A 25,795-nucleotide genomic window follows, 5' to 3' on the forward strand; every position below is an offset into this window, starting at 1 on the left:
AGAACTTAAACAGGAAAGGGCAAGTTTGAGAGGCTTGTCAGAGAGGGAAGCAAGAGGCTTTATTGATGGGTTAGATAGTGGGTTTAAGGAGAAGGAGAAGTCTCAGCCAGCTTTCAAGTTTTTTCATCTTGAAGCCTGGCAGAGTGGGGTCTGATTCCCAGAAAAGGGATACTAAAAAAAGAGCCTCTGTTTGCTTCCTAGAATATTAAAGTACGAATCAACTTTGTCAGCCATCTAGGAAAATTTTCCACCTACAGGAACTTCTTTTATAACAAACTGTCTTATTCATAGTAAAATGATTTAATGAAAAATCAATTTAGATTCATAGTTGCCACATTTGAGATAAAGTTGCAGCATCCTAGAGGCTTTGTCCCTTAGACATTTGCAAATCGGGAACCAAGGTTTCAGATAAGAGACAAAGTTTCTCCAGTGTTTCCCCTGCTGTTCACACAGAAATGCTGGGCAGGGTTAATCCTGAGAGAGGCGTGTTTCCCCAGGGAATGAGCAGAGAGAAGAGTCTATAGCACTGAGACCTCTGAGACACTTAGAGAGAGGGAAACTGAGGAGGAACCTACAGCAGAGACCAGAGAAGTGCCCAGAAAGAAAGGAAGAGCATCAGGGAAGAAGAAACTCAGAAAAGATTGCTCATTTCTCATAGGAATGTTTGAGCTTTACCAAGTGTTGAAATATGCCAGGTTCTACTCCTCTGTTCCTGAGGTGATTCGTATTACTCAAATGTGAAAAGTGTACTAAAACAGCACAAATGTGACTGGAGCCACGAGGTAAGCAAGCATGACAGAAGTGATGGTAGACACGTCGTCAGCCTGATTGTTGATGGCTAATAGCCACGGGCCTTGAAATGTCATGATGCTTTTCAAGAGTTTTGAAAAGTCAAAGCGCTTTTCACGTTCTGGCTCATCGTAGATCATTCTCTAGGTAATGATGTGTGACTTACGTGTTTTAAAGACAAGGAAAGGGTGGGGGAGTGCTCACGGCCTCCAGTGGGTCCCCACCACACTAGAAGGAATCCAGAGTCCTTAGTGTAACCTGCAGCGCCCCATGGCGTCTGTCCTTATGGCCCATCTTATTCTTCTTTATGGCCCTTGTCTCTGTCTGACATATAAAGGTGACTGGTTTATTTTATGTCCTTCCCAAGCGAACCCGCAAGCCCCCTGAGAGTAGGAGATTGCATTCACTGTGGTCTCCCCAGCACTACAGACCGTGCCAGGTACATGGGAGACTCCAGAAGAGAGAGAACAAAACTAGTCCAGCGAGCATGGGGTCTTTGGTTGTCTTGCAGATAAACTTTGATAACTGAATAAATCCACAGCTCTCTCCTTTCTCTTACTTAAAGCATGGATGCTTATTAACCATATTCTGAAGACTAGTGAGGTTGAATGATTGCTATCCAGTCACCTGCTTCCATCCCAGTCTATTGAAAAACTGATTTTTTACTTTCTTTTGCTGTGATCGCTCCAAGGCCTCTGGCTACCTTGCCTCTCTGTGGGTCTAACCTCCCAGCTGTAGCCCTAGGCCCATCAGAGAGCCAAATCCACGATTCCTGCCACCTCAGACAGCTTTACTCTGACCCAAGGTTTCTGAACACATGTCATTTGGGACTAGAGATCTGGGTTTTCCAGGTGTTTTTGTTCCCTTAGCATGTGACAGATGCTTTTCTACTGTAGTTGGCAGTTGTTAAACCCTTCAAAGGGCATCCAGGTGGTGGTAGACTGTGACACTGGTCACTGAGGACAAGGCGAGGACTCGCCAGAGAGGGGGGAACTGATTAGAAGCCCCATAAGGAACCACGGTTGTTCCACCAGGAAGGGACGGCTGAGCAGGTTGATCAGTGTCCAGTTACTCATTCATTCAGCACCTCCTTAACCAGTGCCTTCTGTAGGGCTGGCGCTGGGCTCAGTACTGCACACATGGTGGCCGTCCACAGAGACATGTACCAGCCCCCAAGAACAGTCTCTGTCCATGGAGAGAAATGCACTTTCTGACAACTCACATGTTCACTGCACTTGAGTAGTAACAACCACAATGAACCAGACACCCTCGCAGCACAGAGCTAGGGAACCTGCCCCAGTCTTTGTGCTCAGGCCAGGGCTCCCCAGCCAGAAACACTCAGGCCAAGAACAAAGGAGGAGTGGGAGTTAGCCATGGGCAGGAGTTGGGTGGGACCTGCAGCAAAGAAAACAGCCTGACCCAAGGCCCTGCAGCAGGAAGGACAGTCAGAGGGGACCTGGGGGAGCAGAGGAGGGGAGGCCCATGGTTACAGGAGGCTGGAGAGTGGGGAGGAAGGGCCAGATTGTTGGGGGAGACAACTGGAAGGGATTGCAGGAGGAGGCCAGTGGCAGGGAGCCAGTGGGGACTGGAGTGCAGGTAGTGAAGATGAAGAGGAAGATTTACCGGTGTGAGGTCAACTCAGTATGGATGGTGATAAGGCAGCAGAGGCCAGAGATGACTCTGTGAAGATCTGTGAAGCTCCTTCTCTAAGTAGGCTCCATGCTGGGCTCTCTAGATGGCACTAGTGGTAAAGAACCCACCTGCCGCTGCAGGAGACACAGGTTCAGTCCCTGGATTGGGAAGATCCCCTGGAGAAGGGAATGGCTACCCAGTCCGCTGTGCTTGCCAGGAGAATCCATCATGGACAGAGGAGCCTGGTAGGCTACAGTCCGTGGGGTCTCAAAGAGTCGGACACAACTGAGCAACTAAGCACACAGCACAAACATTGAACAAGTACCCTGAGAGTTTCTGGGACCCCCATAGCCCATGGTATTACTGATACAGATCGTCATACCTGCATCGGCTGCTTAATTTCCTCCAGCGAGGTGCAGAGGAGAGGACATTATCTTGGTGTCTAATCCTGGTCCCAAAGGGGAATGCCAGGAACAGTGAATCATCTAGTTACATGGCAGCACCACGCTCGTTGTGGCATAGGTCTCCTGACAGTCCCCTTTTTTCTACAAATCCATCCAATCAGAACTTTGGTCTTGGCTTTATGCCTTCCATGATACCTATGAAAAAAATCTGAGAGGGCAGAACTCTATTTTGAAGGAAAAGGCAGCGTTTACACCCAGGAGGTCCTTCCTTCCAGACTTCAGAGCTTTCCTAACTTTACCCAAGGAGCAACCCCATCCAACCCCAGCAGGGTTGTATCCACGGCAACCTTAGGGACCCCATTCTCATAGATGGGGTTTGCAGTGTGCAACCTCAGGGCCATTTTCAAAGACCCCTGCCAAAGCCTGGCATGAACTCTCCCTGCTGTGGACCTGCGTCTGTACCCTGAGGAGGCAAGAGACCAAAACGAGGAGAAATTGAAGTAACAAGATGAGTAGAAGAGTGAGCATTGATTCATTCTTTTCCACTGAAACCTCACTTGATCACTAACAGTTTATCTCTGCTTTAATTTAACCTTCTGTCTTCCTTGAAACTGTGAATTATCTTTAGAGAAGTCCAGAGCAGCTGCTATTTTGAGACCAAAACAAAGACAAAGGCATTCTTCATTTTTTCCCCTCCAACACATATTATTTGTAAATACGTTGCTTATCTTAGAAAGAAAACTAATGCAAAATAAATGTATGTAAGTAAGCTCCTACTAGTAAGTCAGAGCACATACCTACAAAAGGTTTCTTATCAGAGATCCATTACAGGCTTTGTTTCGGCTTCTCTTTTGAAGGTTTATATAATTGTTGTAGATGATATAATGAGAAAACAATAAAGCAGACTACCGCAACTGGCTGATATATTGGCATTTGCTTTTTTAAAAAATCTGAAATTATGAAATCTTCTCTCAGAAAATCCAAAATGACTTTATCCCAATTTTAACTAGTTTACTTTCAGCAACACTTACATCTTGAGCAACATGGAATGATTCCAAGAAGGGAAGAAAGGCTTCTTTTGCTCGTCATTTTATTTACAGGATTTGTGTCTGCACAGTGGAGAAAAATGTTCCATTTGCTTCAGAGACGGACATAGATTTCCAAGCCATTTGGCTCGAGAGCTGGTTTAAATAGGAATGAATTTAATATACCTTTAATTCTCTGAAATAAGAGAACTCCAGCTGAGGTTTGGTCCAGGGCAAAGTCAGCTCTCGACACTGAAGAGAATCTATCACATTAATCCCAGAGGCTCGGAGTCCAAAGCTGCGTGAACAGAATGCTGGAGGATAGGAAGTGTGAGAAGAATGCTTTGAAAGAAACTTTAAAAACAGAATGACTGTTCAGAGAATACCAGACCTTGTGTGGAATCATGCAGCACTTAAGCAAAGATATAAGTAATTATGCTTGAGAAACATAGCTAATTAAAAATAACTCGATGCATAAAAGGGAAGAAAAACTAGAGAATCATTTCTCTGCTCCAGTGTTAATATGAGATGCCACAGAATGAAATAGTAGGATTTTTTTTTAAATTTCATTTCACACGGGCATAGAAGAGATGGAGAGGAAAATTATATTGCCCGAAAATGCCAGGGTAGATTTGCTGAAGATGTTATCATGTACTGTATTTAAAACAAAAAATCTAATTGCTGTAATTTATCATACCTCTGGTTATTAAAACCATGCTAATTCAAAGATTTTAGTCATTTGCCAGTTTTGCACATAATGGCTTTTCCTAGAAGATACTGTGAAAATTTCTGATTTTGTCAGCCTTTGTGTGATTTTTTTTTAGGCATTCCTAAGTAAAATTAACATGCTTTAAACATATAATTGTGTTTACATCAGTAATAAAAATTCCTTGTGTTTCCCTTTTAGTCTGTTCAATGAAATATCCGAAACTGCTTTATAAATGCTGAGCCTAATGTGTGAGAGCACAGGCTGCTGAATCAATTTTAATTCCCCGTATACACGTCTAGCTTTGTAAGGAGCAGAGTGGACCCCACCCTTCCTTTTTGATTGGAGAAAGGATTCTTTTAACAGGAGACATTTGCAAGAAAAGATTTGGCACAAAATTTGCTTCTTGGTCTTGAGAAATCAGACTCATAAGATAGTCATTGAGATAAAACCACTCTGTAAAAATTTTAGATAGCACCCTGTCTGGCTCACAGGAGAAAGACAGGGAGGTAAGCAAGGGATGGTACAGTGCAGAAGAAAAACATTCCCCAGAATTAAAGGTGGCTACTATTAGGGGCAAGGGTGGAAGGAAGAAGGAGAGTGTAGTGGGGAAGTTGCTGTTTTGCTAAGTCGTGTGTGATTCTTTTGTGACCCCATGGACTATAGCCCCTCCAGGCTCCTCTGTCCAGTGGGATTTTCCCAGGCAAGAATACTGGAGTGGGTTGCCATTTCCTCCTCCAGGGGATCTTCCTGACCCAGGGATCGAACCTGCGCCTCTTACATCTCCTGCATTGGTAGGCGGGTTCTTTACCACTAGCACCACCTGGGAAGTCCCACATAATGCATGGGCTACAGCAAATTGTCTCCACCCTTGGGAGATGCATGGTGGTTTGATCTGGTTTTTATATACCTCAGTAAGAGGAGACTATGGTCTTTTATACTAAAGGATTCTTGAGGGTAACATTATGATTTACAACATTATTTGAAAGTGAAAGAAAAAAATATAAAAGTTTCCTAAATCATAAGTTAGCCCTACCTCCAGACCAAACCTATGACATTCAAGCAGTTTGTAGAATCAAGTTCGAAAGCCAGGACGTGAAGGAGCTTTGAAGCCCAGATGGGACTTGCTTAGGGTTGCAGAGGCAGGAACAGACGCCAGAGCTGCTCAGTCCTAGCCCGGGTCCAGTTTCCCCTCCTCCATGTCCTCCTCTCTGAACCTGATCCCATGAACACATTCCCACCTGCTATTCTTTCCCCAGCCCCATGCCCAGAGCCATGATCTCTGCCTGAGGAGTAACCAGGTGTTCTTCCTGCAGGCGCCAAGTTCCCCATCAAGTGGACGGCCCCCGAAGCAGCCCTGTACGGGAGGTTCACAATCAAGTCTGACGTGTGGTCTTTTGGAATCTTACTCACAGAGCTGGTCACCAAAGGAAGAGTTCCGTACCCAGGTGAGAGCCAGACACAGCAGAAATGGGCCTGAGTGGATGTTCTCCCAGCACTATTTGGGGAGTCCTCTTCCTGGTTGCCTTCTCAGCCCCATTTTCAGCTTTCTGCCAAGCGTGGGAATTTGAAGAACATGGACAGGTATTTAGCCAGGGGAAAGCAGAAGTGGGAGCCCCCATGGCTTGTAGACAAGCAACCATCGTGAATTGTGTGCCAGGACTAATGCAGTTAGCAGCTGGTGAACGCTCCAGTCCACCTCAGTCCGTGGGTTCTCTCCTCTCCCCTCTCAGGGGGAGTGTGTGTCCCTGGCTCCCAGGATAGAAATGTCACTGGCAGAACCGTACAGATGGACTTTGTAGACCCTTCTGGGAAGGAGAAGGAGAAAAGCCCCCACTGCTTTTTGATTACGCCATAGCACTGACCCTTGGCGTGAACCTGGCAGGAAGATGCCAGTACCTGCCCTCTCTGCAGGCCCTGCTCCAGGTGGCTGGAGAGAGCAGAGGCACGAGGAAACGCCACGCAGAAGCCACTCACTACACGTGTCTTGGGTTTCTTGGGACTTGGGGGGTTGTTTTAGGGGGAGAGAGGGTTGACTGCTCTGCACAGCTTATAGGAGGATCTCAGTTCCTGGACTAGGGATTGAACCTGACACCCCCACCCCCCGAAGTGAGAGCCTGGAATCCTAACCACTAGGCCACCAGGGAACACCTTCACTGCACGTTTCTGAATGATTAAAATATGCTCCACAAAAGCAAGTATGTGTACGTGCTAAATGGCTTTAGTCGGGTCCAACTTTTTGCGACCCCATGGACTGTAACCTGCCAGGCTCCCCTGTCCATGGGATTCTCCAGGCAAGAATACTGGAGTGGGTTTGCTGTGCACTGCTCCAGGGGATCTTCCTGACCCAAGGATCAAACCCCTGTCTCTTACGTCTCCTGCATTGGCAGGCAGGTTCTGTACCACTAGCACCTCCTGAAAGTGAAAGTGTTAGTCATTCAGTCCTGTCCGACTTTTTGCAACCCTCTGGACTGTACTGTCCATGGAATCTCCAAGAGTGGATTGCCATTTCCTTCTCCAGGGGATCTTCCCAACCCAGGGATTGAATCTGGGTCTCCTGCATTGTAGGCAGATTCTTTACCATCTGAGCCACTGGGGAAGCCCAAAAGCAAGAATAGTGTAAAGAAATTGGAGATTCTTAAGCCCTGGAGTTTTTCTGGATTATCAGAGTCATGCTCTCCAAAGAAACCACAGGTTAGGTGATTCAGGCTTAAATTCATTAATTTAGACAGATAACTGATGTAAAGGACACTTGTGCCGTTTCACCTCCGCGCTTTAATGGTTATAGCACAGGGGCGATCTGCTTTCTGAAATGTTAAGGACATATTTTTCTGTTACTGTTGAGTGAAGAAAGAACATAGCTCCCCATCATGCCCTGCCTAAGAGAGGAGCTTTTAAAAATTAAAAAAATAATAATAAACACAGTGATAGAAACGATAGCAGAGATTACTGAGGAATTGAGAGCTCTTGCAAATGCTGGGTCTGTAATCATATCTTTGCAGTCAGAGGAGCCGGTGAGGGCAGATTAATTTGTAATCCCTTTGTTCCTTTTTTGTGATTGTTTCTGGTCATCTTCGGAGAATGCAGAGAAGTAAAGAAGATCTCTTTCTGGGTTGGTCGTAAGCCTCAAGACTCCTCTAAGAGAGCCGGGTTGGCACAGAGGCAAAATTTGACAAATTCCCTATCTCTGAAATGCCAGCACTGGGTGGTTAGAGGTGTGGGCGGAAGTCAGTTTTATTGATGCTGCTGCAGCGGCTGCTGCTCCCTGTGTGTGCAAGTGGGCAGCCGCTCTGGGAGTAGCCAACCAGAAGAAAGGGCTGCCCTGGAGGGGCATGGAACCCAGCACAGGCATTTCTGAATCGCTTCTCAAGGGGGAGAGTTTTGTCAGTGCTCTGGATTTTGAAGATGTGAAGGCGCCTCTTTTCTCATTGTCTGAATTTTGAATGAATTTCTTCCTGAGCCCCCCAGGTTTAGCCACCCGATGTGTTGTGGCGGGGGAAGGTTAATGTCTTGCATTTCTGTGAAACCTTTACTTCCAGGAAGACAAAGCGGCTTTTTGTTTCTCTGGGTCACACACAGGCGCCGAGACAAAGGGGTGGGGGCGGGGGCCTGGGAGGAGGAAGGCAGGTGTGCGTTTCTGAGGGAGAGTCTTTTGTCAAGTTTGGTTTAGGCATAAAGAAAGCAGTCTCCTTTTACAACTGAGGCAGGGTTTTCATTCATTCAGCTTAGCATCGGTCAATGTGATTGTGCCTGGCGTGATTGTGCACTACCTGGGGAGCAAGTACTGTGAATAAGACCTTCATACTCTCAGCAAACATTGAGAGAACAGGCCTGAAGGAGGATGCTGTTTTAGTTCCTGGGGGATGGAACAGTGAGTGGAGAAATAAATTCAGTCCCTGCACTCACAGAGCTTACAGTCAGATGGATGAAATAGAAAGCAGCCCTTTTTTTATTGCTTCTGTATAATTAGAGGAAATCATCTTTGGGGGATTCGATACTTGAACTCACTCACTGTGGGCCCCCAGTCTTAATCCTGATAATGAGGCAAGGACCCCGGATTCAGGTGTCTGCACACAGCAGGTCCAGAGAAGGGCTTTTCACTCTGAATCCTGTGAGGATGGCCGAGGAGTTTGACAAGAGAATTCAGTCCACTTTATCATGCCTAGTTATACACTCGGAGCAACTGCTGATGTGCTGGGGGCTTTGATAGCTGCCCGGATTCTGTGATGGTGGCCAAGCAAAGGGGCCGTGTCTGGGAAGCTTCATGGAGAAGAAGGTACATAGGCTTTCCCCTTCACATTAAGGAAGAATGATCCCAGACAAGGAGGGATGTATGGGAAGGCGCCACGGCCTGGGTGGAGGCCCCTAGGATATGAGCCTGCGGAGAAGGCTGTGAGGTGGGGTTGCCTGGCCAGACCCCGTGAAGAGGGCCTGGTGCAGCCACAGGAAGGCCTGGCCCGTCTGTAGCCGGGCCCTGGAGCTGTGTCAGCGGGGAGTGACAGGAGCCCCAGAAAGCTGTTCCCAAACCTACTGCTCGCCATAGATGCTGCTTGTTTTTGTTCTCAGTGTAACTGTAATCATATTTAATTGTGCCTCGAATCTCACAGTACACTCTTCTTGAGGGAGAGGCTTTTACAGAAGGATTCCAATTACAGGATGATTACCTTAACGAAGGAGAACAATTCCTAAGGAACAGACAGTTTCTTTCAGCCTCGTCCTGTGACACCGGACAAGGAAGGCCCTTCCTGTCCTCATTCTCACTGTCTCTTGGAGCGGCCAGGTTGGCAGTGTGTGCCAAGGGGCTGCGTCTCCACTGACCAGAGTCCTTGTGGCTGGGGGTGGCACCCAGGACAGACGCCCAGACCTGTCCACCGTGGTTCCCATCCTAACTTCTCAGCAGTTATTTCTCAGTTGGCTAGAGTGTATTTTGAAGTAATTCTTGTTTCAAGAGCAGTAGGCAACGATACATTTTTATTTCATACCTGAGAACGGCCTTCTGTCATCATTTCACACAGGAAAGGTACTTTGGCTGGTGATGAGGATGAGGGTCAAGGGAGAGGTGAAAGTGACTTCTAAATGGATGTTATGAAAGCTTTCCAGGCAGTTTTGCCCAGTGTGAAAGAAGGTCCAGAAAAAGAATCAGAGAAGGAACTTGGAATAGTGTTTGGAAGGTGTAACTGAATGAAGGGCTCAAAGGAGGAGGCAAAAATAAAACATGGGATTGGTTGGTTAGTTAGCAGGTTTTACAAAATGGATGATTCGAAAGGAAGGAAAGAAGGAGACTCTCAAATTGAGTGAGAGCCTGGAAGCCAAATTAAAAATACTGAAATGTGATTCTGAGATTAACAGTGAGGTAGTGGAGAGGAGTCCCATCACCCTACCAGACAAAGAAGGTTGCTTCCAAGATGTGTAACAAAGATGCTCTGAAGAACAGCTCTGTTTTCCAGATTCCCACAGCCTGACCTTAGCACCTCCTCAGCCTAGCTGTACAGCTTGCTTTACTATAAGCCAAGGCTCAGAACCATTCTTTGCATCAAGATTATACCTGATTTTGTGCCAATGAATTGTTACATATGAGAATTGAAAGTACTTAAAACTGTTTTCTAGGATTGATGCATAAAATCTGAGCAATGCATTTTAACCTATTTTTTTTTCACCTCCAAATCCTTCTTTTCTTCTTTGTTTCCACTGCCCCACGGCAGGCTGTCATCCTCTGCTGCAGGAACCCCCTTCATGGAACTTCCTATTTCCTGTCCCCCCCCCCCACCATCTATCATTGTCACCATCAGAGTTATCCTAGAAACAGATCCGCTTATCCTGCCTCTACTAGTTAAAAAGTCCATGGCTTCCCCTTGATAAACTCCAGAAGCCTTCATCTGGTGTAGTCCTTCTTAACTCTTTCCTTCAATCATTCAACATATATTTATTGAGTACCTGCTGTATGCCAGGTACTGTTTAGGTCCCCAGGAGTGTCGCAGTGAACCAATAGACAAAAGCTGTCCTCCCAAACTTTTCACTTCTCAGAGGAGACAGACAATCAGCAAAGACAAATAAGCAAAATACATTCCTCATTGGCTGGTGGTAATGGGTAGGGAGGAGAGTAAAATGGGGAAGGACAGAGAGGGTGGCAGAGGAGGACATCACCAGGAAGGTGACATCTGAGGAAGAAGGCTCAGGTTAACTGGGCGAGGAGCCCCCCTTCAGAGGGAACCAGAGCACAGAGGCTCTGAAGAAGCAGTGTGGGCGGAGTAGGCGGGCCCAGAGGCCCCAGACAGATCAGCGGGGCCTTCTGAGGCCACGGTTAGGGCATTTGCGCTCAGCGAGATGAGGGCCGACTGAGGGGCTTCGACCAGGTGACATCATCAGACGCGATGTCTCTTGTGCTGCTCCTGACCCTCATCACCAAGAGATTTCTCTCAAACATGCAAGTCTGTCTTCTCAGCTCCACTCTCTGCCTCAGAATCCATCCAACCCTAACCCAAAGTCCCCTCCTTTGTGTCGCCTTCTCCATGTCTCTTCCTGGGTCGCTCCTCTGCTCACTCCCATGCCACTAGGTACCTCTCTGGTGAAGCCCTTGTCTGTGTGTCTCTGTTTCCCAGTAGCTCTGAACCCTGAGAAGGGGGCTCCTTTAGTAGACTCTCAGTAAGTCTTAAGCAGATACACGGAAGAATGGGTGGAGGGATAAAGGGCTGGATGGATGGATGGGTGGGCAGAGGGGAAAAAATGATTAGCCCAAGAGGCTTTTAAAATAAGACTTTGCCCATAGCCTGCAAAACCTTTCAACTCTATTTCATCATCTCCAAACATAAATAAGGCGTGTTTTTCCCAGCCGCAGAGTAGCCTCTGTCCTCAAAGTTGTTCTGGGAAATTGACCCCGTGGTCAGTTCAAACACCACGTCCCAGCATCATTCTAGGCAGAATGTCCTGGCTGTTCTGGGCCCTGGCTCTCCACTGAACACCTGCTTTGGGAATTTGGCAGGATCTGGCAAAGCAGGAACATTCTCTTAAGCATATCACATTTATTTATGCATTTGCAGTGCTTTCAACTCTTCTAACAACTGACAGCTGCCTGACTTTCGTGACTGCATCTAGTCATTTGATAATGACTTGAAGAGGGAGATAAATTAGTGAATGTATAGCACTTTCCTTGAAGAATTGCAAGTCTCCACCTTCATCGTCCCTCTGCCCCACTCAGATGCCTTCCAACAGAGCCTGAGCTGTAGACCTAAATTCCTTTGTGTTCAGCAGCCCATCATCGTCACCCTTATCCCCACTGGGCCCAGCCTGATACCGGGGGCAGGTTTCTCCTGGGGGAGGAAGAGGTCAGGACTCTCCATCCAGGAAAAAGGGAATTGGGATGAAACTTCAAATCTCAGCCTAGGGTGCTTAGTCTTCTGCCTTCCGTGCTCCCATCCACGGTCCTCAGGCTTTTCTGTTTTGGCTCCTGTTGTTCCCGCCAGAGGAGTCCTGCCTGGAACGCCCAGGAGTCTTGTTACCTCCCCCGACAAGGTTTCTCTTGGCCCACGTGGCTAGTGGAGGAGAGAGCAGACAGGAGGGCTCTCTGCTCCCCAGTCCTACCCCCTGCTGCTCCTGTGTACCCCTGTGGATTTCTGTGGCCTGCCCTCACCCTCACCCTCTCTGTCACTTTTTCACTGTTACTGGGACAAAGGAGCTGTTCATGATACTGGATTATCAACTTTAACTTTTGTGTGTTATGGCACCTGAGTAGCTGTCATTTCTGTGTTTATTAATAGAGTGGGCTTCATAAAAACAGGTGTCCTAAGCTTATCTGGTTAAGATGCAGAAAGAGAAACAAGAGTCATCGTTGTGCCGCCTCAAGGTCACTCCTTTATTTTCAGCTCTCCTCTTTGAGCAACATCTATCTGCCCGGAGTCTGTACTTTGATCTCATAACCAAAACCGAACTTGATGTGTCCCAGTTGTAGCCCAGTAAGATAACTAGAGCACATGGGCATCTGATAGCACGCGCTCGTGCTGAGCAAGCACCATTAACGGCACCCTCCTTCCTTCCGCCCTCCCTGCACTCCCAGCACCGCTCAGCAGACAAGTAAACAAAAAGGCTTTTTACAGGGTTTGTGTAGAGAAGCCAGGGGGAGCCTCTGACAAAAAGCCTGATGCACAATAGCTTCTAATTTCCTTTCAACAGAAAGCTCGGTTTGCAGAAGTAAGCTGCGTGTCTGAGAACCTGAGCATCATTCCCATTGTCAAAGGGCCTAATTATTCACATGGCACAAAAATCTTGCAACCCCTAGTCCAATCCAGATACAAACCTGGATGGTAAACAGCAAAAATCCCCACTTGTATAGCCACAGCCCCTGGAAGATCCGTATTAGGAAACTGAAATGGTGAGCTGTCAAGCCCAATACCCTCCGTTCATAGAAGACACTTCAGTGAGCTGAAAGCACAGTGAATATGGAGATATTCCACTGACAAAGAGAAACTGAGGCAGGGGAAGTCAATCACCTGCTGAGACACAGAGTTGAAAGAGTAAAGTGGCTCCGCAATGAAAATGGTTTTCTTAACTGTGAAAGTCGCTCAGTCATGCAGTCCATGGAATCCTCCAGGCCAGAATACTGGAGTGGGTAGACTGTTACTTCTTCCCTGGAGATCAAAAAAAAAAAAAGCAAGGAGACACCACTGAGTTAATATCTAGCTTAAGGAAGAGGCATAGGAAAGTGTAAAATAAAAGGAGGGAGGAGAAAAAGGAGCGAAGGGATGGAAAATACGCACACGTGAAAGCAGAGACTGTTGGCAGCCATACATAGTAAGGATTGGAAAGTGAGAGCTGGAAACTTGACCTTAATTCAGGAACCGAGAGGAAGCCAGCAGCATGATTTGGAAGGATAATACGGTCATAATGGCAGGAAGTGAATTCAGTCCACTTGGCCAGAGAATCTCAGCTGCAGGGTTTGGGGCAGACCCACTGGAAATGAGGCTACCAGTGACCGTGTTTGAGAGCCTGAGATGCAGGGTGACAGGAGGCCCCCATGGAAGGTGCAGGAAGAGGTATCTGAAAGTAAACCCTGGCACAGCAGACTACACAGGTGTTCTGTGAACTGAGTCCCACTGGGCTATGTGCCCTGTGAGAGTGACCTATGGAAATGGTGCATTTTCCTGACTGACCACAAGGAGAGCAGAAAGGTAAGGAACCACTGAGGTGGGGGCAGAAGAGGACAGGCTGGAGTGAAAACAGCCAGTGTGTCTGCTTGCTGGTCACCAAGCCCTGTGCCCCTTCTCTGACGTGAAGGTTGGGATCCAGGCAACATGCCTTCGGGAGCTTTGTTACCATGACATGGTTGGATGCCACAGGCTGACATAGAGCACCCTCCTGTTGAAAAAAACACTCTCTATTGTAGCTTCCACTAAGAACTGTTGTTGACAAAGTTACAAAACATACAACCATGTTTTAAAGTTTCTGCCTCTTCAGTTTCTCCCCTAAGAAGGAAAATAATAAGCAGAACATTCCCAGGCAGCCTCCTCCCCACCCCCCACCCGCTTCCTCAATTGGAACTAAGATACAAAGATTCTTCCCTTTGCCCACATCCCTCAGGACTCCGCTGGCCTCCCTAAACTCAATGTTGTGTGTGTTCCCTTCCCAGTCCCTGGCCCTCACCTTCCCTGGTGGCTCAGATGGTAAAGAATCTGCCTGTAATCCAGGATACATGGGTTTGATCCCTGTATCAGGAAGATCCCCTGGAGAAGAGAATGGCTACCCACTCCAGTGTTCTTGCCTGGAAAATTCCATGGACAGAGGAGCCTGGTGGGCTATAGACCATGGGGTCGCAAAGAGTCAGACATGACTAAAGCAACTAACACTTTCACTTTCTTTTTTTTTTTCCACTTTTCTTTTCACTTTCAAAAAGAGCTCATGAAATAGTAGTATGAAGAGGAAAATCCATTTTTACTAAAAAGCAATTCTTACACGTGATTTTTCAAAGTTCTTATAGCCAAGAATACTCTTTCTTGAAAAAAATATGAACACAGCCCACTTACTTGGGCTATTGTTTGTGAAGTGAAAAGTGACCCAAGCCTTGCTGAGCGAGCATCTCTTGGTTGTGCAGTTCCCACTGCCAGGGACCATCATGAAGGAGCTGGGTCCACTTCTGGCCTATGGATGCTTGGAAAAGATCCAGTCCCATTCAGACTGTCATTGTCAGCCAAGTGCATTGTCTTATATCCCACTTTTCTGGCAAAACTGATGTTGGTATGTTTCTTGTTAGCCTGGTGCGTCGAATTGGTTTTGTGTGCTCTTCATGCTGGGAGAACCTGGGGAGTGGCATGAGAGCGGGGAGAGGAGAAACAAGAAGAGGATGTGGGCAGAAAGGAGGTGGAGGGCATGGGGAGGAGCTGCCGGCGAGGCCAGCTGGTGATACCACGAGGGCCAAGGCCCAGCTCCGTCCCTGGTCCCAGCTGCCCTGGGGAGCAGGCTGCCTCCCTAATGCTACATGTTGAGGGTCGAGCTGTGTCCCTGACTCAGGCAGAGCACTGGAAAAACAGGCTTGACTCAAGTGGCCAATTAAACTTTCCATTGGTGAAGACTGGATCAAGACTTAAAAAAAAAAAAATACATGAAATCTTTCCATTTGAGTAGTTTGTTTTTTAATGACAAGAATCCTGTAATGACATAAGGGCTGCAGAGCAATAGGAGAATGATTAGCTAAGCTCTGTGGTGTGGTTTTGGATGATCCCAGTGCCAGAATGAAGCATTAGGAGGAGGCATTTGGGTTTGGCGGGGGGTGTAACCACCTCCAACAGGGCCTGTCGGACCTTCTGAGGCTCAGACCGCCCACCTGTCTCTCCTCCAGTTCTCACAGACTCCTGGCAGGGTCAGGGTCAAGGGGGACTTCTGCAGGTTCAGGCATGTGTCTTCTGAGATGTTAAGAAACCAAGGACTGCACTGAAATACAAAGCACACACTTTGGAGGAAGCCAGTCCTGGTACGGGCTCATGCTCTCTTCCTAACCTTTCTGGGCTCCTGGAATGTGGTGGTTGCTGTCCACTCGTGCCAGAGCTTCACAGCCAAAACCCTTGGGACTGGACAGCCTTCACAGTCAGATTTGGTTTTCTTTTTCAAAGTCCATATAGTGCTTAGACCATAATTTGTATAACACCTTAGGAGGGTCTTGGGCTGCACTCTGTGTTCGGATACATCCTTAATTCTTCTAATATGTATAAATGAAGAAAAACAGTCTAGCGCCTCATACCAGGTCAGGTTTTATGGCCAAATAAGGTGAGTTCAGATCAGTTTGCTGCCAGGGAGGTTCCCAGAACTTGTGCTTTGCAGAGCTTGTTGTATTGGGGGTTGTGGATGAGGAAATGCTGGCCCTTGTCCCTTGCCCTGTTTGTCCAGAGCCCTGCGGGACACTCCAGTGGCAACCTCAGCATCTCCCCTTGCTTCCAACCGCCCCCCTGCCCCACCCTGACTTATCAAAATGAGTTTTCAGTGGTTGGAAGAGGACGTAAGGTAATTAACTACAGAGCTGACCAGTCATCCAACTGAAGAGAGCCCCTGTGAAGTCAGGCATGGTGTGGAAGAAGGGAACCCAGATTCAACTACTGAGCCTTTCTCACTAAAATAAGGGTCACCACCAAAATATGAGCAGAGTTATGTTAGAAAATTAAATTGAAGGCCTACTTCAACACAGCAGGAATAATACACAGATTTTATCACCTCAGTGAATTACAGTGGCAGAGAATAAGAAAGCATCCTGAAAGGGTTTGGATAAGCATGTGACTGACAGGGCTGTGGTTGACAGTCATGGGAGCTGGAATCAGCCCAGCTCCAAAAACAACAACAAAGAGAACTGGCAACAGATCGCAGAATCTGAGCGATTCTGGGGGACAGGGGGACAGGGTCGTGACCTGGCCCTGCTGCTCTGGCTGGGTGGTTCTGCTCAGCGGGTTGCCGTCTCCTCCAGAAGTCGCAAAATGTACGCACTGTGTCCTGCTGATCGGAGCCCTGAGAGCCAGGGGAAGAATTCCAGGTTTCTGAATGGCTGAAACTCGGGTTTTTGCTTTTATAAATTAACTGGGTCAGAGGTTGGAGAGGATTCCAGATTATAGGCTCAGGGCCAAGGAGCAGCCAAAACATACAAGGGCTTGGCAGGCGATGGCAGAACACGATACGGCAGAAAAGGGAAGCAAACCAGAGAAGAGAGCCTGGCAGTGATTGAGAAAGGGGTCAGGGCATTCAGCTCCCCCGTCCACCCCTCATGTGGTATTTCCTGTTCTGTTGAGAAGGCCAGCGTGCAGGAAGGCTGCACTCTCCAGAGGGCTGGCAGTCTCCCAGAACGTCTCCTGTTAGCTCCAGGCATCCCGAAGTCTCTGTATCAGGCAGCTCCCCCAGAGGGTCACGGAGGTCTCCGTGATTGATGGCCTGTCTGAGGTCATCAGTAAACAGTGCCCTGTCTCCCTGTCAGAGTCATCTTAACCCAGGGCACCTGGGGGTCACTGGGCTGGACAGAGCCCAGAGTGATGGCGTGATGTCGGATCTCGAATGGCCAAACACTGAGAGTTTGTCCAGGCGCGAGGACAGCCAATTTATGAAGTACATCAACAGAGCTTATAGGTCCTGTGAACAAAGGACAGTTTAGTTTTCATTCCCTGGATTTGTTTTTATCTGCTTCATTCATACTTTTGTCAGCATAATTGATGTATAATTTACATACAATAGAATTCTACAGTTTTAAGAATTCAGTGAGTTTTGACAAACATAAACAAACAGTCACACCTCCATACTCAGGGTATAGAACATGGATTGGCAGCCTACAGCTCCTAGGCCAGATCTGGCTCCCACTCTGTCTTTGTTTTCTGCATTTTCAGAGTTGTAGAAAAATAAATAAAATGAAGGATATGCGGCAGAGATAGTATGCAACCTAAAATCTTTACTGCCTGGCCTTTACAGGGAGGGTTTGCTGATACAGAACGTTTCCCTCACCCTTGTGTTCCCTGCGGCCTCTTTGCAGGATTGCCTCTCCCGTCACCCCTGGCAACCACTGATCTGCTTTCTATCACTATAGTTTTTGCCTTTTCTAGAATTTCATATAAATGAAATCATGCAGTACGTCGCCTTTTGTGTCTGGCTTCTTTCACTTCTAATGCTTTTGAGATTCACCCTCCAGGGCTTCACGTGTGTCAGTAGGGGAGTCCTTTTTTATTTCTGAGTGGTGAGATAGCCCATTGAAGACCGGGTTCGCCTCTGGGTGAGGTGGGAGCACTCAACATGTTTTAACCACCTGTAGGCTCCAAGGAGAAGAAAGAGAAGACGCGGGGGCGCCCGCTCTCATGGCCCTTGTCTTTGCAGGCATGAACAACCGGGAGGTGCTGGAGCAGGTGGAGCGCGGCTACAGGATGCCCTGTCCACAGGACTGCCCCATCTCCCTCCACGAGCTCATGATACACTGCTGGAAAAAGGACCCCGAAGAGCGGCCCACTTTCGAGTACCTGCAGGGCTTCCTGGAAGACTACTTCACCGCAACAGAGCCTCAGTATCAACCCGGGGAAAACCTGTAAGACCTGGGTCTGCAGAGAGAGGCCTGGTCCCAGAGGCTTCCCCGCCCCCTCCCCATTAGCTTTCAATTCCATAGCCAGCTGCTCCGAGCAGAGCAGCCAGAACCGTCCAGGATCAGATTGCATGTGACTCTGAAGCTGACGAACTTCCATGGCCCTCATTCATGACACTTGTCCCCAAATCCGAACCTCCTCTGTGAAGCATTCGAGACAGAACCTTGTTATTTCTCAGACTTTGGAAATGCATTGTATCGATGTTATGTAAAAGGCCAAACCTCTGTTCAGTGTAAATAGTTACTCCAGTGCCAACGATCCTAGTGCTTTCCTTTTTTTAAAATGCAAATCCTATGTGATTTTAACTCTGTCTTCACCTGATTCAACTAAAAAAAAAAGTATTATTTTCCAAAAGTGGCCTCTTTGTCTAAAACAATAAAATTTTTTTTCATGTTTTAACAAAAACCAATCAGGACAGGTGTTTGGTTTTTTTCTTTTTTTATAAATATGAATATATATAATCTATATATCCCTGTGCATACACCATGTGGGTGCTAACATGGAGACCGTGGCCAACGTTGGCCACAAAGCTTCAGGACCCAGAATGAGGATTTGACTGGAAAATCAACATAAAAGCACTGGTGTAATTCTGAAAACCAGTGGCCTCGCTTTTTGGCTTTTGCAAAAGGTGTTTGTTTGTTTGTTTGTTTTTTGGATTGTACTTTTTTGGTTCATGACTGTGCCTGTAGATGGCTGTTACTTTGACTCTTTTCATCAGGGCCCAAGCTGAATTCACAATTTCTTTTTCCAGTATTTGCTTCAACTTACTATGATTTATTCTTGAAACTTAAAAGTGAGCCTCTTTAAAGCAAGCAAGTGGCCAGTACCACCAGGGAAACTAGAGGATGGATACCACACAAACTTCTTGTATAAAAACATGAATGCTGAAATGTTTCCAACTTTTTTAATTTAATAAACCTTGTAACCACATTTAAATGGTCTAAAATCCATAGCATTGTAGTCATGGCAACATGCTAAATTTTCTCATACAACTAAACCTTACGGGAAGGTGAGGGAGGGGTTGTACATTTCCCATTGTAAAATAAGTGTTTGAATGTTCTGTACTGCTAATGAAATGACTTTCTCTATGTCCAGGAGTCCTCCAGTGAAATAACTATGCACTACTTTACATTTCATGAGGATGCACAAAAAAAAAAAAAAGTATTACATTTTTAGTTGCTGTTTGTACCAACCTTGAATTACAAATGTTTAACAACAACAAATCAAAAACCCTATTTCTATTTGAGTTTTTAATACTGAGTAGCAACTCTGAAGTCTTAATTCCTTTTTTGTTATTTCTTTGTGAGTTTACATTTTTAAATTGTTTAACTTTCTTAATTTAGTAATTAAAAAGAGAGCATTTTACATTTGAATTTTTTTTTTTTTTGTTCATTTGTTTGAATCATGGAAGGTACTCTAGGAGTGACATGTGTGTTCCACACCCAGTGGTAAGGACTCACCTGGAAATTTAACCATTGTGCAATGACTTCCAAATGACAGAAACATTCAAAACAGCTAGAATGAGGGTTTTTTCCACCCAGAAAGTCTAGACCATTGTCTAGTTAATTCAGAGGATCATTAAAGCAGGAGTAGACATACAGTAACATTTTAACTTATCAGACATTTTCTCTTAACTGGAATTTTCTGTGTCCCCGTTGTAGAAGAATCTTTCTCCTCCTGGAGTTAGTACATGCTTCCCAGTGCCCCTCCACCTCTGTAGTGAAGTTGCTAAGCAGGGAAACAGCTTGGTGTGGCAGATGGGGCAGGGGGTGGACGGGGCCAGCCTGGCTCTGCCCTCCTTCAGCTGCTTTCATTCGACAGTCACCTGAAGTCGCTCCCTTTCAGGTCCTGTCTATAGAAATGAGGGAGTTGGATGAGATTTGCTATAGGTTCCTACATCTGAGATCCTGGGATTCTAAGATCACTGAGGTCATGTGGAATTATACAAAGAGGACAGTTTTCTTGGTGATATAGCCTTTATATGTTTAGAAAGTTTCCAGCATTTTTTAAGTGAAGCAGCGATTTTTCTGACTAACCCAAGTTTTTATGGCATTGGTTTGGTATTAATACAATTGCTAAATTGACAAAATTTAATAAAATTTCAAATATCTTTTTACATACAATTATTATCACAGTACTGGGCAGTTTTTTTTAATACTGTTCTAGACGTGTTTAAAGATGTAACTGTGTTTTTCATCTTTACATCCCAATAGGTTGGATAATTTTCAGGTACTCTCTAGGGAGGTTTTGTGTATGTTTCTGACTCAGTCATTCAAAAAAGATCTGAAAAAATCACAACAGCCTGTTTTAGACAGATTTTTAAAGGAAAACAGTCTCTTCAAAGTATAGCCTTTAATTCATCCATTGAGTTAACTGTGAGTTCTCTTATGTGAAGCAAAACTCGAGACTTTGGCTAACTCGAGGACACACTTAAGAAATGCATCTTGCTGGAACTGTTCTGAAACAGAGTAGGGTTGCAGAATAAAGGTAAAAGTAGCCATGAATATGAAGAAATCAGAGACATTTCAGGTGTTTTCTTCCAAGCAGCTTATGAGTTGTCAAGAGATCTCCCTGATGCAGACTAGTCCAGGCAAATGAGACCTCACTTCCAGGGAGTCCCCACACCTCCCAAAAGGTTTAGAAGTCTGGGGAGAGGAAACTGAACCCACTGACCCAAAAAGTTCTCTTGTATCTTGATAGGTGCCTTAGTGGCAAGTGATGGTGAAATGTCTGTTTTGTCTTTTATAACCTGGCAGTGAGTAAGGATTTGCTCTGTTCCCTCCGGAAAGCTGGCATCTGGCATTGCTGGGCTGCACAGGGAGGCTTCCTAATAATCTAGCTGATTCTACTTCCTTAAAATCAAATTGTAAACCTGCCGGAGAAGACGACTTGACAAAGCTCAGATGCTGTAAATGAGACAGAGTGGTTTCTGTTCCGCCATGCTCATGCCTCGCTCTCTCCTCTGAGTCTGCTTTGTTACACGTGTACTGATGGGCCAGAAGGACCTGAGAGAGGACCAGTAGAGGCCGGGTCTCCCCTGTGGTAGAGCATTAAGGTGTAGACTGAAGCCACGATGCATTTGGCTCTGCCTCGTTCATGGCAAAGAAAGGTGTATGAGGATCCTGGCACTTCCACAAGAAGAGTGAAGGGTGTTCACAATCCCTCCAATACAGCCACACAACTGAAGATTCCCCGACAAGCACAAGAGGGTATTTACCTGCCTTGAGAAAGACGGGAATCCTCCTGTGGCTAAATCTTGGCACCAGAGGATTTTTCTAGTAGCACTGGAGCTGCAAAATCTTACCTGAAATTTCCTATGGGACTTTGAGAATGTATACCATATTAAATGGCATGGTTCTTTCATGAGTGCTGGAAGAAGGTAAGGTTTTCTGCAGGATTCAGAGGAGGACGGACTGAAGCCCACAGCATGAGGTATGTCATCTGCTGTTTTGTCACAGCTCTGGACAAGAGACCTCACTTGACAAAATAGGAATTTCCTAACAAGTTGCATTGGTATAAAAATGGCGTTCGGTCACTTCGGTTCTGAAAGGTATTTTAATAGGTTTAGATAAGTTTCGTTGGCTTTCTAATCACTATATATTATATGATTGGAATTCAATTCGGTGATTAAAATATTTGCTGGAAAGGAAGGAGAGAATAAGCAGGGAGGGAGGGAGGGAGGAAGTAATTGAGGGGAAGGAAGGGGGAGTGAGGAGAAAGGAGGTTCAAACAAATTCTCACTCTAAAAATTATATTGTAGGGTATGAATTTACTAAGGCAGGTACCAATAGTATGTTTATTTCATTCCTCAAAAATAGATTGCAACTCCAGAGAAGAAAACAATGAAAAATTATCTTTGCGATATCAAATGAAGCTTCACAGTTTATATATATACCTAGATTCTCAGAAATTTTTGACAATAAATTCCTAAAGCATACCTCTTTCTTTCCAAACATGCAAAATATTCAGAATCCCATGGGTGGTGATGGAGATATACCTTATTTTTTTAATTAATTCTGGGGACTAGAAATAAAAATAAGTGGCTTTCCAGTGTGACAGGGATGATTCTATGGAGACTGTGATCAGTAAAAAATGACTGCTCCCCCAGCAGCCAGAATACTATGCTCCTTTCCAGAAGACTTCTCTTTAATAATACGTTTAATAATGTGACTCGTCTCTTAATGCATTTTCCCTACCAGATTATGAGCTCCTTGAGAACAGAAACTGCCTAGCTTGTTCATCACTCTACTCCTGCACCAAGGGCAGTGATGGTAGATGCTGGCTGGTAGATGCTGATGGTAGATGTTGGCTGAGTGGGTGGATGGCTAGATGGATGATGCCATCCTGTGGGGTGAAAGGTACATCAATGAATAACATAGTTACCTTAGGGCCTGCTAGGCACCCTGGGATTTGCTGTGAGCTGCCCGAGGCACTAGCATTGCCATCGTGAATGTGTGCTCGTGACTTGAGGACCCAGTCTGTAGCTTGAAGTGAACACCATTAGTGTTTCCTGAATCTTCCCCCGGAACTCATCCACACATCAATGGGAATGAACCTGTACCCCTTGGGACCTGGGGCCTTCAAAATCTCATTCTAACGTTTGTGCATTTTATGAAAAAATTGATATTTTCCTAAGATACCCATTTTTTGTCTTCACATAGAATTCTTTTCCCATCCTTCAGATTGTGCATTGTTTACAAGTCTATGGCTTGTAATATGCCTGGCAAAACTCTGTCATGACCCGGGGAGTCCATATACCCTGCTTGAGAATCACAGGATGAAGATCTTGTCCATAAGATACTACTGCTAACATGGAAATATTGTAGTTGGGAGAGGTAATCTTAACCAAACTAATATAGATTCTCTATATTTGATTCCCATTTTTCACCCAGCAAAGAACAGCCCCCTGACTGAGAATGGGACAGAAGATGGGAGGGTTTGATCATAGGAAGAGGAAAATCATCCAGAACTGCCTAGAAGTGAATGTCTGATCAGGTCAGCCTGCTGGTCCAAGATGGCAGCAATTTGGGGAAGACAAGCTAGAGACATTGGACAAAGAGGAAGAAACCAGAACTGGGGTGAAAGGAGCCCTTTGCTGAGGCTATTCAAGGCCATGGGATGGCCACCAAAGAGATGACTTTGGTTATGTGTAAGGACTTCATTTCTTCTGCAAACATTTTTTGAGTACTTATTATGGGTTAGACCCTGTGCTTAGCACTAGAAAGCTAAGGAGACAATTAATATTCCCAGTCTAGTTGCTCAGTCGTGTCCGACTTTGCAACCCCATGAACTGTAGCCTACCAGGCTCCTCCATCCATAGGATTTCCCAGGCAAGGATATTGGAGTGGGTTGCCATTACCTTCTCCAGTGAGATGGAGGTCCATAAAAGATAGTCGCAATAAGCTCTCTGTTAGGAGGAAACAAAAGGGGCAGCAAAGGAGTGCCAAATGGCCCAGAATTGGGAATTCAAGGGAGGCTTCCTGGAGGAGTGGGTGCCTAAAAGACAAGCAGAGATGGATTATGTAATGCTTAATGGTAGGCTCAGCATTTTTTGCCTTGAGTTGTATTTTCTTCTAATCCCCAATCTCAATCAGGGGCCAGCTCTAAATACAGAATGTGCTTTGAATATAGAAGGTATTCAACAAATGCATCTAAATGAAGAGAAACCAAAACCAAGCAAAAAAAATCTAATTCTCCTTCCTCCCGCTCCCCAAACACAGACATTAAAAGGTATGTAGGTAACATCGTTTATTCTGATTATTGTGCTGCTAACTACCCGGATGGGAGATAATACCGTAAAAGGACAGAATAAGGTTTCCGGCAGGTTTTTGACTCCAGTGTCCTAGTTGGAATGTGGTTTGAACTATATAGAGTATGAGAATAAGAGAATTGCAGGACTTGTACACTTCCTTCCTAAGAATAATTAGTAGGGGGTTTTCTCCCACTGGTGACCCTGTTGTCATTCATTCTTCCCCTCCCATTTAAGAGGCTATTTTGTTTGAATCATCAGGTAATATGTAAATTCATGAAAGCAGGTATATATTAGCAGATGCAAGGCATTCTGGTTGGTTGTTTTGTTTATTTTTTTCCTTTAGTTAATTATCAAGTGCTTGCTCTGTAATAATCAATGAGCAGCTAATTGGAAGTAAGAGGGAATGAAATGGGTATTATTCAGATAGTGTTTTTAACAGAAGGCATACAAGTAATACTGTGGGGAAATATTACTAAATAGCAAGAGATTTATCATGTGCGTGTGTGTATGTGTGTGTGTGTTTACAAAAGGATCCATTTAAAGCCAGATATGTGAATCCTTTCATTCTCAGACTCCTCCCAAGGGGTAAGTGCTGGAAGATGACAAGAGAGAAGCGGAGCCCCTAGAGATCGCCCTGGAACCAAACCACCCTAAATGGAGCCGGGAGGTCTGTCAATTCCCAGAGAGCAACGAGGAAATGGTAAGCAAATGGCGGCAGTTGCCTAGAGAATTAGGGAATGAATAACAATGCTATATGGTAAATTAACCATGTTACATTGTGCACAGCAAAGTGATGGAAAAACCCTGTTAAAAATTGAATAATAATTTGCCCACATCATTTACGTAAAATGCATAATTTTCCTACTTCAGTGGACTTTAGTTTGATTTAAAATATGAACAACTCCAGTCCTGTTCACCAAAGCATAGTTTTTGAGATAATTGGGAAGGGGGAAAGGAATCAGACCATAATCAGCACAATCCTATGTGAACCACTTCACCTCCCGCCTCACCTGTGCGTTTCAGAAAATATTTGTTTATACCTTCCTGAAGGTCTCTAAGTGAAAGTGCAGGCATTCATCACTGTCACCACTATCACCAAACCATGACCTCACCATGTTCGAGAGGGGGGAAGCAATGCTTCATTCTATTCAATATTTTTCTGCTCTAATTCAAATAAGTACTTATTTCTGGATACTAGGGAAAATGGAAACGTAGCAAAGCTGTACTTAAAACAGCAAGCCAGGAACAAAAGCAACATGTGCAGCCGAAGGAGACCTTGGAAGATGCGTAGATAAAACAAAAAGCTGTGCTTGGCTGGGACTCTGTTTTGGAATCAGATGCAAAATGGAGAACGTTGTTCCAGTTGTAAAGATTTTGCAGTCCATAATATCTGGAATAGAAAGGCATCATGTCATCTACCTTGACATTCAGAAGCTGTGCTATTGCTATGAGTTATGATACTTGTTCCTGAACCAGAGTGGTCAGAGGTGGGGTGGAATTCCTATGGTGGACCAGAATTTAAGCTCCACTTAAACAGTGCTTTCCCATGACAATCACTGTCCATTTTCCTTCCCCCACCTGCCCCCGCTCCCCACCCCCACCAGAACCATAGAAGTTTTATTTAGATATTCACTCATTCTCTTCATCCCCATCTCTCTACAAAGGGCCATTATTTACTTATTATATTCAGCCGTTAAATGTCAACTTTTTAGGACAAATGTATAGCTGACTCTCTCTGCTTCTCATGAAGACTCCTTTTGTTGGCCAAATCCTATTAAAGCCTCGCTGACCCCAAGAAGTTGAATCTGAACCCCACAAATCTCAATACTTTTTATCTCTTGGGTGCTCATTTTGGTTGAGCAAAGGGGCCTCCCTCAATTCTAAGACTCCTCCCCACTTCCTCC

General features: G+C 45.5%; 1 protein-coding gene across 3 annotated transcripts in view; it reads left to right on the forward strand.

Annotated features, from left to right (window-relative positions):
• Window positions 1-18,154, forward strand: part of FYN (FYN proto-oncogene, Src family tyrosine kinase) — a 211,053-nt gene extending 192,899 nt beyond the window's left edge. For all 3 annotated transcript variants that reach the window (XM_070376417.1, XM_070376415.1, XM_070376416.1), the window contains 2 exons: window positions 5,873-6,004; window positions 17,880-18,154. In XM_070376417.1, coding sequence (XP_070232518.1) covers window positions 5,873-6,004; window positions 17,880-18,088 — 341 coding nt within the window. In that variant the 3' untranslated portion in view covers window positions 18,089-18,154. The remainder of the gene's footprint in view (window positions 1-5,872; window positions 6,005-17,879) is intronic.
• The last annotated feature ends 7,641 nt before the right edge of the window (window positions 18,155-25,795 follow it).

This window comes from Bos mutus, chromosome 9, assembly GCF_027580195.1.
Source record: "Bos mutus isolate GX-2022 chromosome 9, NWIPB_WYAK_1.1, whole genome shotgun sequence".
NCBI classification, from domain to species: domain Eukaryota; kingdom Metazoa; phylum Chordata; class Mammalia; order Artiodactyla; family Bovidae; genus Bos; species Bos mutus.